The sequence below is a fragment of the Halyomorpha halys genome, unplaced genomic scaffold, assembly GCF_000696795.3.
Source record: "Halyomorpha halys isolate HHAL.00 unplaced genomic scaffold, Hhal_1.1 Scaffold582.1, whole genome shotgun sequence".
Lineage (NCBI taxonomy): Eukaryota > Metazoa > Arthropoda > Insecta > Hemiptera > Pentatomidae > Halyomorpha > Halyomorpha halys.
In genome coordinates, this window is record NW_027115659.1 from 345,266 (window position 1) to 362,911 (window position 17,646).

The 17,646-nt window shown below is 29.1% G+C and overlaps 3 protein-coding genes across 5 annotated transcripts in view; 1 reads left to right on the forward strand and 2 right to left on the reverse strand.

Moving 5' to 3' along the window:
- Lrr47 (Leucine-rich repeat 47) overlaps window positions 1-6,520 on the reverse strand; it is an 11,768-nt gene extending 5,248 nt beyond the window's left edge. Inside the window, exons 1-4 of one of the 3 annotated variants that reach the window (XM_014426535.3) lie at window positions 6,067-6,520; window positions 5,670-5,960; window positions 5,352-5,588; window positions 1,702-1,814 (exon numbers count right to left, since the gene is read on the reverse strand). In XM_014426535.3, coding sequence (XP_014282021.1) covers window positions 1,702-1,814; window positions 5,352-5,588; window positions 5,670-5,960; window positions 6,067-6,237 — 812 coding nt within the window. In that variant the 5' untranslated portion in view covers window positions 6,238-6,520. Of the gene's footprint in view, window positions 1-1,701; window positions 1,815-5,351; window positions 5,589-5,669; window positions 5,961-6,039 lie in introns of all 3 variants that reach the window. The other 2 variants (XM_067052662.1, XM_014426536.3) reach the window with 2 other exon arrangements.
- A 59-nt stretch (window positions 6,521-6,579) lies between these two features.
- On the forward strand, window positions 6,580-9,798 carry LOC106684446 (c-Myc-binding protein). Its single transcript, XM_014426537.2, has 3 exons — window positions 6,580-6,689; window positions 6,794-6,915; window positions 8,611-9,798. The coding sequence occupies exons 1-3, from the start codon at window positions 6,675-6,677 to the stop codon at window positions 8,801-8,803; spliced, it is 330 nt and encodes a 109-aa protein (XP_014282023.1). The 5' UTR covers window positions 6,580-6,674; the 3' UTR covers window positions 8,804-9,798.
- Window positions 9,799-12,561: 2,763 nt separating this feature from the next.
- LOC106684449 (prefoldin subunit 3) overlaps window positions 12,562-17,646 on the reverse strand; it is a 9,657-nt gene continuing 4,572 nt past the window's right edge. Inside the window, exons 3-5 of the mRNA XM_014426541.3 lie at window positions 17,021-17,186; window positions 13,681-13,793; window positions 12,562-12,879 (exon numbers count right to left, since the gene is read on the reverse strand). Coding sequence (XP_014282027.1) covers window positions 12,792-12,879; window positions 13,681-13,793; window positions 17,021-17,186 — 367 coding nt within the window. The 3' untranslated portion in view covers window positions 12,562-12,791. The remainder of the gene's footprint in view (window positions 12,880-13,680; window positions 13,794-17,020; window positions 17,187-17,646) is intronic.

The window sequence follows — 17,646 nt, forward strand, 5'->3', positions numbered from 1 at the left end:
AAGTCTAAATTATTTTAATATGATAATGAATTCCCATTAATTACATAGAATACTAAGTTAAATAATTCGTTATATTCATACCAAGTTTAACTATTTTCGTTTCACTTGTGACCGCAACCCTGACCATCTTCCTATATATCAATTTTTACGGTCAACTATTTATACATATATTTTATAAGTCTAAATTATTTTAATAATAAAAGAAATTTTGGTTCCTTGCAATGTGTCCTATATATATATATTTTTTTTTTCCTGAAATGATAATTAAAAGATAAAATAAGATAAACAAAGCTTTAATTTTTGAATAGGAAAGAATCTAAAGTATGAATTTTTATTTATTTCATTGATGAATAAATTGTGTTATTTTTCTAAATAATAAAAAAAAAACAATTTTAGACAGATACTTAAAAAAAAAAAAAATGACCGAACTGCATCCTTGTTGGAAAAAAAAAAAACCTTCAGAAATGAAATGAGGTCCAAAACTTCAAGTACGAAATAAAATTAAAAAAATCCTTACCACATAAAAGAAAGGGTACATTTTTGATAATGATAGGAGTTGAACTAGAGAATCTGTTAATACTTACTGACTGACTGGATCAAGATGACAATTTTCCATTCATTCAAACGCTTTATAACTAAATTTGTTTCACCTTTTAACCCTCCGTATTTTCATTATTTTTTTTTCACAATTATCCTTAGAGTACTTGAATATGTAGGAAAAGAAGAAAAAACAATGCAAAGTAAAATGCTGACATGCACTGTATATTTGTTATTTTAATATTATTTCTTTTCAGACAATTTTAAGAAACCGGCATTCGTTTGAAGTATGCAAGGGTACTTCTGATGTGGCATCACATCAGCTTGACCTCTGATCAGTACAGATCACTCATAGTCAATATTATTATGGATTTAACCATTTTATGAATACTTTTTCAATAAATAAATTTTAAACCTTTCTTTTGATTTTCATAAGTATGAACTAGTTATGCGAGCCATTAATTGCGAAAGTGATGTAAGTGAAAATTGTAGTTTTAAAATGAATAACAGTATAGAGGAAGTTCTGAAAAGTTTTTGGTGTGCAATATTCTTTCTCTGTTAAAACTAGTCAGTCTCAATTAGATGGAACTATTGAAAACCATCTGCAGTTAAAACTACTATTAATTAATAAATTACCTATTACCTATACTTAAACTTAAAGTAATAAATACTTGAAAATAATGAAAACATCAATATTTTATATTGTTGCACATGATAATTTTCATGCATAATAATATATAAAATTCGCTCAACATGCGTTAAGGGTGAATTAATATAAAGGTTATAATTTTGTTAGTAATAAATGAAAAATTAGGAAAGTATAAAAATATCTTCAATAATGAACCTATTCCTAAAGTAATGAATTTCAAATAAATTATTAGACATATTTATTTCCACTTTATTCATTTCTTCTAAACCAGATGATTTGTTATATACGGGTAGATAATAATAAAATATAGCACGTCATCTGCCCAAGCTCATGCTGCCTTATTCTCTCCTTTCAAGTTACTTATAATAAACTTAATATCAATTCAATCATACAATGAAATTAAGGGTTTGAAACTTTACATCTGTACTCACAAATAAAATGAAGGTAGAATGTACTAGTTGACTGGTAAAATAATCAGTAAAAATAAATAAGCAAATGGGAACCCAATTACTCACTTGAGTTTTGAAAGAAGACCCAGACCATTGGGTAAATGCCGAAGATTATTTTTGTCCAACAAAAGGTTCTTCAAATTTTTAAGTCTACAAATTTCTTGGGGTATGAACGAAATCTAAATAAAAATAAAAATAATAGACAATTAATAGTGATTGAAATTTAAACATGAAAAAAGATGCTTGTATTAAAATTTTAGAAGAATCACCAATGAGAAACTTGACACGCACTTGTAAAAATTTCACAAAAGGTCCCTTCAAAACAAAGTTTGAAAACTACACTGAGAGAAAAATTATATTTCTTTTATATTTTAATGATTTTAAGAATTACAAAAAGAGTTCTTGAAAACATGACATTTCTTAATACTATGTAATAAGTAAAAGAAAACTTGATATTTCAAACAACTGCATTATAAATAAACAATCTACAATACTAAAAATTAGCATGGATCAAGGAATAAATCAACAAAATATCATGATCAAATTTATAGTTCATGTACTATTATGTAACTTGTTTCTCATTAATGCAACTCAGCTTTATTTTTATTTTTTTAAATTAGTTATTCTTCATTCTCCTGGTGTTAAAAAAATTTAATAATTTTTCAAGGATTGTAAAATTTATCAAACCCAACCTTAGAATAATACTAATCTTAAATACAATGATTATTTTAAATAACCAGCTAATTTGGAGCTATTAAGGAGACAAAAGAGGAATACTTAAACAAGATCAGAACAATGAAGTTGTTAATTTTATAAGATAATTTCACAATTTCGTAACAATACTAATGCGTACATTTGGTTCAAGCAAGAAAGTTCATCTTTACTAAAACAAAAATACTACTTCAAAAGATCAGTGTAAGCTGTGCAGGAGCCAAAAATCACAAAAATGTTAGTATTATTTTCAGTTTCGGATTAATATGTCTCTAAAGATTCATCAGATAGAAAAATAAATTAAATTTATTTCAATTTGAGACTTGAGTCAACTCAATACGTAACATAGTTCCTGAGATATAATTCTTCAAACATAGAATACTTTTCCGGACACTGAAAAACCTTTGATTTGGTCTCTAAATTTGTCAAAAATATTGTTCTGATAAGAAACACCTAAATTAATATTTATTTAACTTGAATTGTAGCTATGAAGGGCATCTTTAGACAAAATGTTTATCACAATATTAACTTAAAATATAAAAATATTGAAAAATGGAATTTGAAAAAAATTGACTAAAAGTTAAATAAAACAGATTTATAAATATCTCGGTATCTCACAGCTTCTGAAATTAACTATCGGGGAAACTAGGTAAATACCTGTACGGTCTTTTCAATTACATACTCAATTGTAGTGACAAAATAAAGTGGTATCGATCTTGAAAGAATGGACGGTTTCCATAGAAAACAAACAGATAAATCAAGGCAACACCCACAATCATCAGTCTTATTTGCTTTTTGAGAGCTTGCCGAGGAAAGGAAACACGACTTAGTTAATATTTCATGAGCAGTGTTGTTGATGATTACTAAACTTGACCGTGATTTCACAGCACTAAACATACATAGACAGCAATCTAAGGAGAACCTGGAATATGGAAAAGTAAACTTCAGGATAGATTTTATAACTCCTTGAAAACTCTTGGAATCAATTTAGAAGCACCTGTCGATGATCAAACAATGGATACATGTTTTCAGAGACAGAAGAGTCCCTTTTTCCAATACAAAAGCAAGTAATGGTTACTTGCTCATATAGGATTGGTCATATATCTTGCATGAGGCCATCAACAATAAGTGCTGTCTATGCAAAGCTTCAAATAAATCAATTTAGCTCTTGATCTCAGTCTAACAAGCATAGGTCATATAAATGGCACAAAAATATCACTTTATTAATGATCACCAACTGTTTTATAAATATTAGCCCAAAGCAATGTTAGAAAATGGAAATGTTGAATTGTACTGGGGCATTTGGAAAATAGAAGGCTGACATTTTTTAAAAATTTGTTTACCCCCTACCAGGTCATTCCTGACAGTGGATCACCCTATAGGTTACTATCCTATTCTAACCAGAGTAAGAAGGTCAGGATTTCATGATATGGGACCACCATGAAATAAAATTCCACCTGCCCAGGCTGGAATTGAACCAGCGCCCCAGCCCAGCATTTATGAGATACAAAATAGATAGAATTATAACTGATCATTATATTATATGTAATAGGCCAGACATATTTCTTATAGACAAAACGGTTGTTGATAACATGCAGAAACTGGTAAGTGAAAAGATAAAGAAATGTAAAAGAATTATAACATTTACATTCACTGATAGAAATAAAGGTTTTTTTACCAATAGTAGTTTCCAGCAGTGCGCTGATTCTTAAAGAAACTGTTAACTCTTAGAACTTGAAAGGGAAGTTTAAATAATGAAAAAAAAGAGGGTAGGGTCTGAGCAGGTCGATTCAAATGGCATATAAAATGCTGAGAAGAAATTAAACTAATAAGATATCAGGATGAAGCAAGGAGTTAACGATTAGGTCAAGATTAGAATTAAACTTGGCCCACAAGCAGGGTGCCCACACTGAGGTGGTACTAGCTTAATGGTCCCCAACCAACTATAACCAAAAACCCACTATTGTGAAATAATTATTAATTAGAATCTGACAAGTCTTCAATTACAACATAAGTTAACATAAAGTTGACAATAATTTCTGCTATTTACAGTAATTTATGAAATGAAACAAATATTGTGGAATAGGTTCCCCCGTGGTAAGAAAAACATTTAATGGTTGATACAGTATTACCATTCTCAATTTTTAACTCTATAAATTCACTTGAGTCACTCATGTTTAAACAAGACAAGATTGACAAAAAATAACAACAAAAGCTTATTTTTAAAATTCCAATACATTCACTGAAACTTCTCTTAATGAATACTCCTCTACATACAATTTTTAATTAATAAAACAGTTATTGTATTCCAAAGGTGTAAGAAATCTATGGAAGATAACTGTTTAACTAATTAAAACCGCCAACACATTAGAAAATTTTCAAAGTTCATAATTATAATTTTAAAAAATACCCCAGGTTCATAAAAATAAATAGGATCCAAAAAATGGTCCCTTCTTGCGAGAATGACCTGTGGGTCTGTATTAGGATTTAGGTAATAAGTTTATTCAATTCTAAAAATATTGTGTGTATAAGTAGAACACAATATTATCAGTATCAACAAACTTCCTTCAATCAAATTAATAAACTTCTTTTGACACATGTATGTATGTATCAATATGTACTCCTTTTTAACAGATACCTATCTGCAACAGCCAAATCCAATGGACCCAGTGCAGTCCATAGAGGAGAGATTTCACTGAACTTAAATGAATAATTCCAAAATTCTTAGCAATCTTACTAAGCAAGATACCTACTTTTCTATTTGGTTATTTAAACTAATAATGGTACTTAAGTATTAGATATGCTAAATTAAATTTCTGTAGTTGAGGTGTTATAGCTTTATACGTCATACTGAGACTATTTAGAAACAACCTCCACTGAAAAGTTTTTACTGAGGGTTTGATCACCCCTTTTGAGTGAGTGCAACTACAGCTCTAATACATAAGTTCTTTGATATCAATACATAAGCATAGAAGCACAATCAATTAAAATAAATACCGCCATACACAATTTTCCCTCAAGTCAAGGTGGATTAATGACAACCTCAAGGATTGACTGCATAACCAAGTAAATTTACTCTTTTCACCAATCTTATTTTTGGCTAAATGTAATTCTTCAAGGGCTGGCAATAAATCAATTTCATTAGGAATATCTTCTAAACAGTTATCAGCTAAATTCAATACTTTTAATTTCTGAAGCCTCAGTATTCTGCAATCAAATTTTTTCATCATAGCTTCATTAATCTGTAAGATAGACAGAGTATGAAAAAAAGAATATTGAATCATTGAAGACAATAACATTTATAATAAAAATCACTAAAATACCTGTAGAGTTTCTAGGGTACGTGGAAATACAGGAAATTCTTTTTTCTGCTTCAAAACTAATTTTACAGAAGGTTTAGAATCAACTTTACTTGAAGCTCCTGCTAAATTCGATAACTGTAATACTTTAAGTGGTACCTTTTTGTCCATAAACTGCTTCAAAACTTGCAAAAAATTTGATAGGGGTTTTGGTTCACCTTTAATAATTAAATCAACAGGTGGCTCTTTAAATCTTAGTGTTGCCTTCCCTTCAACAATAAATTTAACAAATAAACCTCCTATGTTATCATTTACCTACAATAGATATGCATGATAATTAATAAGAATTTTTAAATTAAATAACCATTCACAGTTTAAGATAATAGGATGATACTTATAAATCGTATGGCGTTTTCCAGACCTTGTACTTAATTCCATGTCCGTTCCTAATTGTTTGATGCAAAATAAAAACTTTTTCCTTTTGACCTGGTAAGTAACCGATACTCAGATACGACTTTTCAGGTCTTCTATTACCCATATTAAGTGATGGTAGAAGTCTATTTGAAACTTCAACACTCGCAGAAATCCTCATTTTATAGGTGAAAAAGGAATCATAAATGAATAGACTGACAGCTACAGTACGATGTACATCACCATTAATTTACAACAAACTTTACTAGTTACTTCACAGGAGATAAAACGGTAACTTATTAAAAAACATCCCTTTGGTAATTTTTAAACTTGTTATCAAACCTAAATGGCGCTGAACTGGCATGGTAACCAACTTTATAAAATTGATTTAAAAAAATGTAAAGATATAATAAATTCTTACGACACTATTAATATAAATAACCGAATGATAGTGTAAGTTTGTTTTAATATATTTTTTTTAGAAATTAATTTGAATATAATGTAAGGAATACATTTTATGGCATATCAATCAGCTGTTTACCGAACAAATAAATAACAAATAAAACTGTTGTGATTGTAGATGTTTATGTATGATATAATTTCTTACAAATTTTAAAGATGTCGACTTACCGCGTATGTTTTATTTTTAATTATTAAACATTTGCCTTTTTGTTAACTTGGACATCCTTTAGCTATAACCAATAGATTTGTTTTAATAATCTCATTTATTTTTTTAGCCCATTGATTCAAAAAGGGAAGAGTTTCGAAAATACTTAGAAAGAGCTGGTGTTATGGATGCGTTAACAAAAGTATTAGTAATGCTATATGAAGAACCAGATAAACCTGAAGATGCTTTAGAGTAAGCCTTTTTTCTAGAGAAAAAATTAATAATAATTGATAAAAACATATTTCAATCATACTTCAGCTTATTCAGAGCCTAGAACATAGATATTGTAAGAGATATCTAAATAGATAATATTGAGTCTCATTCAAATTAGGATTCTTTGTTTTACCTTATTGGATATTATTCGGTTATTTAATGCTCAATTGTTTGTTACTGGATGAGACCTGCTCTAAAGATATGTGTTGGGTAAGCATGAAAATCCGTTTCCAACTTTTTTTTTTTTAATTTTCTAAACATAAAATATGCTCTGTAAAACTTGCTGATAAACTTCATGCCTGTTATGCTTGATAATGCCATGGACTTTTTATTATTTTTAAAATCATGTCTAGATTTATTTATGTATGGCATGAATTTTTTTTACCAACAAAGGACGGAGGAGATGGTCCACCTCTGTTACTGCTTAATATTGGGGCCACATTGTAGCTACCTTTCTTTTATATTTTATTTAAATAGCACTAATTTTTTTCCAAAAAAATATATACTTTTCTTTATTTTGAGAAAGTTATTGTTTAAGTCTAGTTCTAAATTGCTGGAGTTTTTTTTTTTATGGAGGGCTTCAAAAATAGTTCTATCCCTGGTCCCAAAGGGACTAAGTACGCTTCTGGGTTTGTACATGCTTAAACGTTCAGATATATAGGGTTCCATGACCAGTCTAAAATGTACATTTGTGTAAGTCCAGGTAACTGTATGGTCTTAACATGTGAATAACTAGGTTAGTATGAATGTAGCAATGTAGTTTTATTGCTTAGTTATTAGATACTGATTGTATTTGTTGAATAGACTTTCTTTGTAAGATTATATTGTTTATACAAATTAAAATGTTTCACTGATTTTGCTTATCCTTTAAATGTATTACAAAGAAGTAGGATAGATGTCTAATGTGAGAGTTCTCACACAGATACATACCATTTAACCTATATATTGAAATAAGACAAGCATATTTATAATAAAGCTTTATTATAGATTCCTATTTTCATACCTATTCACATCACAACACTATCCACACTTTCATGTTTGAACTCATTCTAGTCAAGGGTAATTGATTTAAATTTAAAATGTCAACACTTGTAATAATAAAAACCTTATAGTATAAAATAATTTAATTAAAAAAATAATAAATAACCCTACCCATCCTTTAGAATACAATGTAACTTCTGAATGTTTTTGTGGGTTGTTAGTGAATTTGTCTAGAAATAATAAAACTTGGTATAGTAGTCGGGTGCCTTCTACTAAACCTCTCAGCTCCTTGTAAGTGTATTCCGTCCCATGCATCTGTGCTTGGCAACATACAGAAACCTCCTCACAACTGAGCATGTAAACATAAAGAAAGTATATATATGGAATTTCAGGAGAGCCTTGAGTTTTGGATGATGAAAATATCCAACTACTATACCAATTTTCATTATTTATATAAAACTTCACTAACAACTGACCAGTATGTTTAAGAAGATATGCAATAACAGTTTTTTCCATAGAACTAGTACAGTTATTTTTGAGGTATAATTTTTTTTTCTAAGATGAGGTAAATAAAAATTCCATGCCTGTCATTATTCCTTTCCAAAATATCGTCATTATTAATGATATATGACTAAATAGATTATTAAATTCATTTCATTGTTGCCAAACTTGCTTATATTCTTAACATTGCAGATTTGTTCGAACAAATCTTGGAGATAAGCGCCCTACTCTTGCCGAAGTTGAGGCATTAAAAAATGAATTGGATTCTGCTGTTCAAAAAATAAAGGATCTGGAAGAGGAGCTTATGATGTTGAGAGGAGAATCTAATGAAGATAGGAAGGAAGGAGAAAAATCTGATGAAACTGGCACCAAGTTAGAGCATTGATGGAGTTCTTTGATTTTTCCACCTTTGTGCCTTAATCATGGTGATATCAAAAAGAAAAATCTAGTCCATTGTGTATATTTGAGAATAATATAATAAGTCAATTAAGAATTAATAGCTAGCAATTATTTTGGCTCATTTTTTTTTCTCATAATTATTAAAGTGTAAAAGACTACTTATAACTTTTTTAAAAATAAAAATAAAAATTTAAGAATATTTTATTTTATAACAGTTATTCTTTTACCCAAAAGGCAACTTGGGTAAGGAAGTCACACAAGAGTTAAGTTGTTATGTTTTCAAAAGTGAATATATAATATTTTAAGAATTTTCATTTGTAATTGTTTATGTAACTTGAGATAAATCATTTTATTTACTTCTACAAAATATTAAGTTGAAAATCAAAATTAGAGCACATGTTAACAGAATTTTTAATTATTAAAGGCATTTTGACGATGCCACCTTTGTATCAGTATTATATTTGATTTTACTTGTTTAATTATAATATCCTATAACATGAGTCCCCAATCTTTGTCTACCTGTGGCTATATGTAATAATAAAATGTAAAACAAATGGTAAGCCCAAATAATGTGCCAAGCAGTGGAGTGATATTTAAATTTAAGGAACATTGAATACATTACCAGCTCTCTCATTCAATTTTTGTTACTATTGAAAAGGGAAAATAATGTAAATTTGTAGAAATATATTTTAAAAATATTATATTGATTAAATTCTATTTTTAAACAAAAAGGCTTATATTCAAATTAATTATTTGAAATTTCAAAAAATACATATTTAACATTTTATTGAAACTTTTTAACTGCAGTGATCAATGGCGTAGGTTGTGTTAGGCAGGCGCCATTGTTTGCCAGCTCATAGAATGTCAGACATGGTTGGGGCTCCTGTCCAAGAAGACTAATTTATTTTGGTTTTTTGATAAGTGCTATGTGTGAATGTGAATTTTTTATTATTTACTAATAAAGTTGGACATGTGCAGTAATTGTCATTTCTTCCTTTCCTTGGAATTTATTTAGATTTCTATTGTATTTTTATTTAATACCCTATTACAAAATTTTTTCCTTATCTAGTAGCAGAGGAAATTAAAAAAAAAAAATTGAAATCCTATCCCAAGGTCAAATGAAAAAATTTCTTTAACCTAGAATTATATTTGAATAGATTGAGAATGAAACATTATTTGGGAGGGTAAGAAGCCGAGGGGTTCTAAGTGACAATTTCAATAATTAGTGGTTAATTTGCTATCTAATTAGAGCTTAATACCTGTGTCTGACCCATATTAATTGAGGCACTCAGGGGGACTTGTAATTGAAATATCAAACTAATGTGTTCTTTATTTTCTTTTTTTCTAGTTTTTAATATATTTGGTTTTATTGTTCTTGTATCTATTATTCTCTTGCTATTACTTCACCTGTTCATTTTATGTCTAATATTTATTAATTTAATGTATTTCCACTTCAGTTATACTTGTCTCTGTACATCTTATTTCTATATTCTGTAATTTACTCTGCTCACTTTTTTTTATAGTCCTTCTTAACTTATTTTATATTTCATGTCATCCTATAATCTTACACTATATGTGATATTTTAAGTTTTTGAGTCTTGTCCCTAGCTCTGAAAAGAGAGGCTAAATGTTGGCACTTAATTAATAGTTTTGTACTATTTAAGTTATATTTTGACCAATCCCAGTATTTAAAATTTTTAGTGATGAAATATTGGCTGATAACTATGTTGGACTCTTAACCTTAAGTCCACTTACCTCAACTTTTAACAAACATTGTTCTTTTAAAAATATAAAGTTCCTTAAAATAGTTAAATAAATTTTTGAAATCAGCCTCAAAAGAGCCTGATGAAACCAAAAACTTCAATTTACCACTTATGTTACATACCATGTTTTATTGGGTTGTAAAATAAGTTCCTAACATTTCTTATCGGTGATTTCAATAAAAACTTCAGATTTTTGTAAATATTTTTAATCAGTTATATGTGACCCATTTTGATCTATTATATGTTTGTATCTTTCAGGTAATTTTTTAATTCCGTCCTCTCTATCCTTAGATTTGTTCACAATGAACTCCTCAATGTGCATTTTGCAGTCCTGGGGCGAATTAAAGTGTTTCACGTTAAGAGAGTTTTGAAGGACCCGAAATAAGTGAAAATCAGTTGAGGTCTGGTGAATAGGGTGGGTGGGGATCACATCCCAGCCAAACTCCAATAATTTTTGCTGGGTCTGCAAAGAAAGATATGTGAGGTCGGGCGTTATTGTGATGGAAAATTATGTCTTTGAGATTAGCAATGCTGGACGCTTTTGCTCAGTCACTGCCTTCAATCATACCTGGGCACAGTATACTGCAGAATTAATGGTCTGGTTGGTTGGGAGGAGCTCCAAATAAAGGATATCTTTCCAATCCCACCAAATGCACAGAATAAGCTTTTTTGGAGACGTTAATGGTAGGTTACTCCGTTTTCCCCCACAGTATTATTGTACAGGACCGACTTTTCATCCTCAGTTATCAACCTCTTTAAAAATGGATCATTAACATTGCGGTTCAGGAGGGAATCGCTAATGGATATGTGGTCCAATAAATTCTGTTCCATCAAATTGTGAGAAACCCATTTAACAGTTTGAAAAACATATCCCGCAGCCCCCAAATGATTTGAGACACCTGCACGAGATATATTAAACGTTTCTGCGATATCCTGTGTCGTAGAGTGAGGGTTGTTTGTTTCCAATGCTTTAATTTGGTCAACAGTTAAAGGACTACCCAAGCGCTTTGTCTTTTAAGTCAAAATTTCCAGTCCTGAACCGAGCAAACTACTTACTTGCTTGGTGCTTTCTCCTAAGACATCATTGCCATACACACTGATAATTTTGTTAACCATCTGTTTAGCTGGAAATAAAAAATCATTTCGACAAATGATGAAAATTAATTTTATTCTCTTCCATTTTGAGCAAGCAAAATACCACTTAAAGATAAGGAATCTCGGTTGAAACTAATGCATAAAATAAAATTAACTAATCTTTTTTTAGAATATGTATAAACACAGAAGATTAAACTGAAATATTGACAAACACTACGAACGTATTTAACAACCCAATATTTATAATCTATACAGTTGTGAACCATGAATTTGGTTGTCCCAGGTAGAAAGGAAAAAAAATGTCTTCATGAAATAGTCACTCATTGGCTTATGACAGTTAATGTTTATATTTCAGTCTTAATATTTCATAAGGTGAAATTAAATTTCTATAAAATCAAGTTACTTTTATCAGTCATCCTGAGTCCCTGGTTAAGAACCTTTATTATATGGACTAGTGATGTGTTGACATTCATACTAACTTCAATAGAATAGCCCATGGGAGAAGAGTGTATTAAGGGACACTACTAGCAGGTATAATAGAGACTTTAACCAAACCCTTTAACTTGAGAGTAAAAGTAGAAAACACACACACACACACACATATATATATATATATATAATATTTATTTTTGGGAACTTAGGATGAACCTATCATATGGGATGCAGACTAAACTATCCAATCATCCTATGGTTGATTCTTTCTGTTGAAGATAATACAATGAATTTAAAAGGAGAGCAATACAATATGACTTAATTTAAAAAAAGGACACTGTGGAAGAGAATGGGATATATAAGTAGGGTATTCAACATTCACTTTAGTAGATGTATATAATTTCATTGTAATCTAAATTTAGAGAGCAACTGTATAAATAAAAGGTATGATAAATACTTTCATAAGAAATTTATTTTCATTACTTAATTAAAATTAATTTACAGGCATGACATGTTTTTCATATTATAAGCTGGTTAATAAATAAGCACCTTAGCTAACAAATACATTTTTAGTTTATATATATAAAAAATAATAAATCAGTTAATGTAAATTAAAAACAACAAAGGCTTGATGTAAAAACATTAAGTTTTAATGTGTTTTGAAGAGCATCATCATGTGTTCCATTAAGCTGATGCTTTAGCTGCTTGTCTTTTTTTTACATTCCAATTATAGACTCTAGCCATGTTGACTTCTGTTGTTGTAAACTGGTCCCTGAAAATAATATGTATTAAAATTATTATTATGCAAAACAGGAAGATAATTATTTACATACTAATGAGATTAAATTAAAAATAAATTATTGATATTTCAATTAGTAGATCTAGGGAAAATATTGATTCATCAGGATGAATGCCACTTGAAACCATACATGTACTCTAATTAATAACTGTATAGTGGTTGTAAAAAGTATTCCTAGAATTTCAAGTTTAAACTGTAAAATTAATAAGAATTTAAAATACTCATCATGAATAATAAAAAAAAAGCATAATCCTAATAAAACCAGATAAGACAAAAATAGCTCACAGTTGCCAACAAAAATGCTCCATATGATAACAATGGATTATTATTTGAATTAATTATTTTACTATATCAGAATTAAAATTAAAAAATAATAAACCGTAACCACTTTGGGTGCAAATGCCATCACAAAAATTATCTCTGTCTTCAGTAACATTGCTCCTATAATCTTTGTAAGCAATTTAATTAGAATAAATAAGCACAATAAATTAATTGTCTTATTTAAAGTAAATAACAAGAATATCTCAGTAGATGTATAGTTTTTGAGTTATTACTAAAACTGAAAGAAAGGTTTACTGTTTTTCAAGGGAACCTACCCAAATACCATTGAAAATATTTGTTCACAATTAAAATTGGTCAATGACTATTTTATTTGTAAGGAATTTAAATTCCTTTCAAATAACTATTATAAAATTTTTATCAATGTATGTTTTTAATACATGCAATGTATGCTTTTTGAGTTATGTGTTAATAAAAAGAATTAAATAATGATACCTTAAGAAATCAAGGTCGTGTTCAACGAAGCTCAAATTTTTTTTCGCAGTATCTATATTCTTATTGAGCAACTCTAAGGCATCATTCAAAGTATACTCAAGCATAACATTTGCCTAAAATGAAAAAATAAAAACATATATAAATAGTTATTTTCAAGAATAACAGACAAATATGTAAGATTAATGATCAGGAGAAAATCAATATTAGGGAAATTTATTTAAATTTTAAGTGAAAAAATAATATTTTAACATGGTTAAAGCACTAACTCGGAATGGGAAGTATAATATGATAATGTAATGAATGTTTAAAAATATTTCAATAATGATATATAGTCATATAAATAGATATTGTTCAGAATTGAAAATAGATTAACAAAACGTGATGTATGTATTTACAAACATTAAATATTCCAAGGGAAATTAAGAGCATGATAGAAACATAAGAGCCTTAGGTATATAGATGTCTAGGAAATAAATTATCGAAAAATATAAAAAAATAAATCGAAAAATATCATAATAATGTAAAACAAACTGCAGTTGAGAATTGTAAGCAATGTTTATATTAAACCATATTTTGATTGTAATATTTATTAGTCAGAGATTGCACTATGTACTACTAGTTTTGTGGAAATTATTTGAAGAGAATGTATGTTCTAAAAACTGTGTTTTTCTCATTGTATGGCATGACTATGCAAACAATAAAGTTGTGAAACGTTGCCAAAAGATGTAATAGTACAAAGTTGTATTATTAACTGATCCTCAAGACCCACTAAAATATATATATATATATATTCATATCTTTATCACAATTTACAATTGTACATTTGTATATATACATCCAGTAAATTTAATTTTTGTTTATAATGAAATGATACAGGCATGTAGAGAAACCATTAGTAGCACTCTGATATTTTTACATTAGCAGATCTCGTGGCCATCTTCTTTTTAGGTGTCTCAGAGGATTGTTAGGAATGGAAGAGGAAGCAAGGTTAAAAACCTAGTGGGTTTGGGTGGTTAGGAAGTTTATTATGGAAGGAATGGTATCTGGTTCGGGCTAGATCGGTTACATATAAAACATTTAAGGTTTTCATGTATGATTTTATTTGTGACGAAGTAAGGAGCATTGAGGATTTTAAGAAGGATTTTGGATTTAAGGATTGGATACAAGAAGAATTTGAAGGTTTAGTGGAGCCCCTAAGCTCAACTCCGTATGTCCAGATTGGACTTATTACAGTCATGTAGATAAGTCTTTTGTAATAGATTGGAAGTTTAAGCCGATTGTCTAATAAGAGCTGTAATAGTCGGAATCAACATGCAGTTTCCTGTCTACATAAATATGAATGTAAAAAAAAAATATATAGAGGTGGAATAGGCTGGTTAGGCCAACAACAAATAATTTAAAATTGTGTACTGCTAATATAGAAAACCGATACGAGAGTAGATCATAAGTAAGATTATCAAAGTGCTAAAACTATAGGAAAGTTTCAACCCACACTTTTGGCAACACTGTAATGAACAGCAATTCCTCCCTCTCAATCCAGTCTTAACAGACTTTTTTACTTGAGACAGTGCTAGTTGAATAGCTGTCAGTGATAGAGATTCCCAATGCTACTACCACCAAGAGAGAAATTAGCTTTTTAAATGTTTAAGGAGCAACACTTATAAACATTTATCAACCTTAGACAGAAGTGTATTGTTCAAAATGTTAACAAATGGTGTAGGAATTTACAAGCGGTTATATCAACATTAATGATGTAGACAATTGAAAGAGTGTAAGGAATATTCCAGAATCATAATCTGTGACCACGGATCGGCATTGAAAATTAAGTGAAAGAAGTCAAACAACTTCTCAGTGACTTGACAGTAGATTTTTTTGATACTGGGTTCAAATGCCACGAGTGCATTGAGATTTTTCTGTAATGCTTACATTATTACATTATGTGAGTTTCCAAATAATGCATTTGATTTAGAAAGTATATATAGCGTCTATATTTATAAAAATAAGGAACACTAATTACACGATACAACCTGATATTAATTAATATCAATCTTTTAATATTACAATGATATACACCCAAGATGCACATGTGTAAGTTCGTTAACCTGCCTCTACTCACCTATGGGTTGAGTTATACACCATGTACAGAGAATTGGCTGCACAAGATAGAGGCTCCTCAATTCTAGTAATGGCATAAGGGAAAGATAAATAACAAGAAGGATGAACTTTAGTTATACATGATTAAAAGGACTTTAATTTTCATTAGCCATCTACATATACTTTCTTGTTCATTATTTATAAGTTATGAGAACTAGTGAAACATTTTTACCAAAACTCAACTCCATAATAGAAAAAAAAAACAATCACCTGAAAACATTCAAGTTGAACAGCTCTATCAGAAGTTATCTTAGATACTTACAGATATTATTCAAGAATATTGAAAATTTTTCAAAGAATTCAAACGTGAAATAAGTACGTTGCACTCAAGAACTAAACATTTTACATGTTATTGTGCAAAAATCTTATTTGATCAGATAAAAAAAAAAATTCCACTGAACAATTTCATATAACATTTGAATTGTATAACCATAATAAAAGAGAAAAAATACTTGTCATAAAATGAAAAAAAATGATGATTTCCAGAAACATTTATTAACATTAATATAAAACTTTAACAATAATTTCTGATTTGGTATCAAAACTTGAATTTTCTTTTTTTTTTAAATAAAGATAATAATTAAAGAACCATAAATTGCCAAAAACTGTAAAATATGGTTTTTAGTTTTTGGAAATTTATGCCTGTAGGACACATCAGATCAAAAAAGTGCCAGGTACAAATTCGTTTAAAATCTTATTTACAATCAGAAACAGAATCAGTAAAAAAAGTAATTCATTTCAGTGGAAATTTCCAAAGGAGCTTTGGAAGAAGGTTACAAAATTAATAATACCAACCAAAGATGCACTACATGCCACTTCTATGAATCACCAAAATAAAATCCAATTTCTAAAAATTAAAGAGCTTAATTGGTTTAAACATGTGTATTGGACCACCTTGTAAATATTTATATCATAATTCATTAACACAGAATGTCATTTGTTCACAAGCTGATGGCCAAATCACATGTGGATTCTTAATGGTTATTCCTCATTCAACTTCTAACCAAATCTAATAGTCTTTCATATAATGTAAAAATGTGCTATGACCCCTAGTGAACCTTAGAATCTTAAGTTTAATTGAAAACTCTATTATCAGCTCCAATGGGATCATGAGTCTTTGTGGTTCAGGAACCAAAATTCTTAAGTTATAAACACATTTCTAATAAATCCAAAAATGAATACTAACCCCAAGCCAAAGACAAACTTTGTTTGTGGGTGCTATGGAGGCTTTCATAAAAACTTGTTCCGATAACAAGAAATGTGTTGTGAATTCCTCTGTACTATCCTTCTTCTTAGCTAACATCTTGATCATGTCAACGGACCTTTCCAAATCGGGTATTTGAACTTTCAACCTGCAAAATAATTTATAAAAAAAAATTTAAATATCAGGGCTAACATTGAATAAAATAAATGTCAATTTTTTAGACATATAGATATATTATTTAAACATAACAATTTGATGGGAGAAAAGGGAAGAGAAATACAGTAGAACTTAGTTAGGTCCAACTTCCATCAGTTTGACTCTGTAGATAATCTGGCCCTCATGACTCCCTAAGACACCAAAATGACGAGTTCACAATAAATATTACTATGGCAAATTTAACTCAAATGAATTTCTCTCCTATTGTTTTTGTAGCAACTTTGAAAATACCAGGGCATTCAAAAAGTCCTGTCGTCTTTCGTTTATTCGTAGTTTATTTCGATTATAGAGTGTTTGCTAATTAATTCCGTTCAATACAACTTTTATCCATGTAAACACAAATGTTTATACTTTATGAATAGGAGGCTAAGGAGGATTAATTTAATGCAGTC

Excerpts from the sequence above, each read along its gene's own strand:
- LOC106684446 (XM_014426537.2), top strand. Across the intron at positions 6,916-8,610 it reads AAACCTGAAGATGCTTTAGA|ATTTGTTCGAACAAATCTTG; the intron begins GTAAGCCTTTTT and ends TTAACATTGCAG.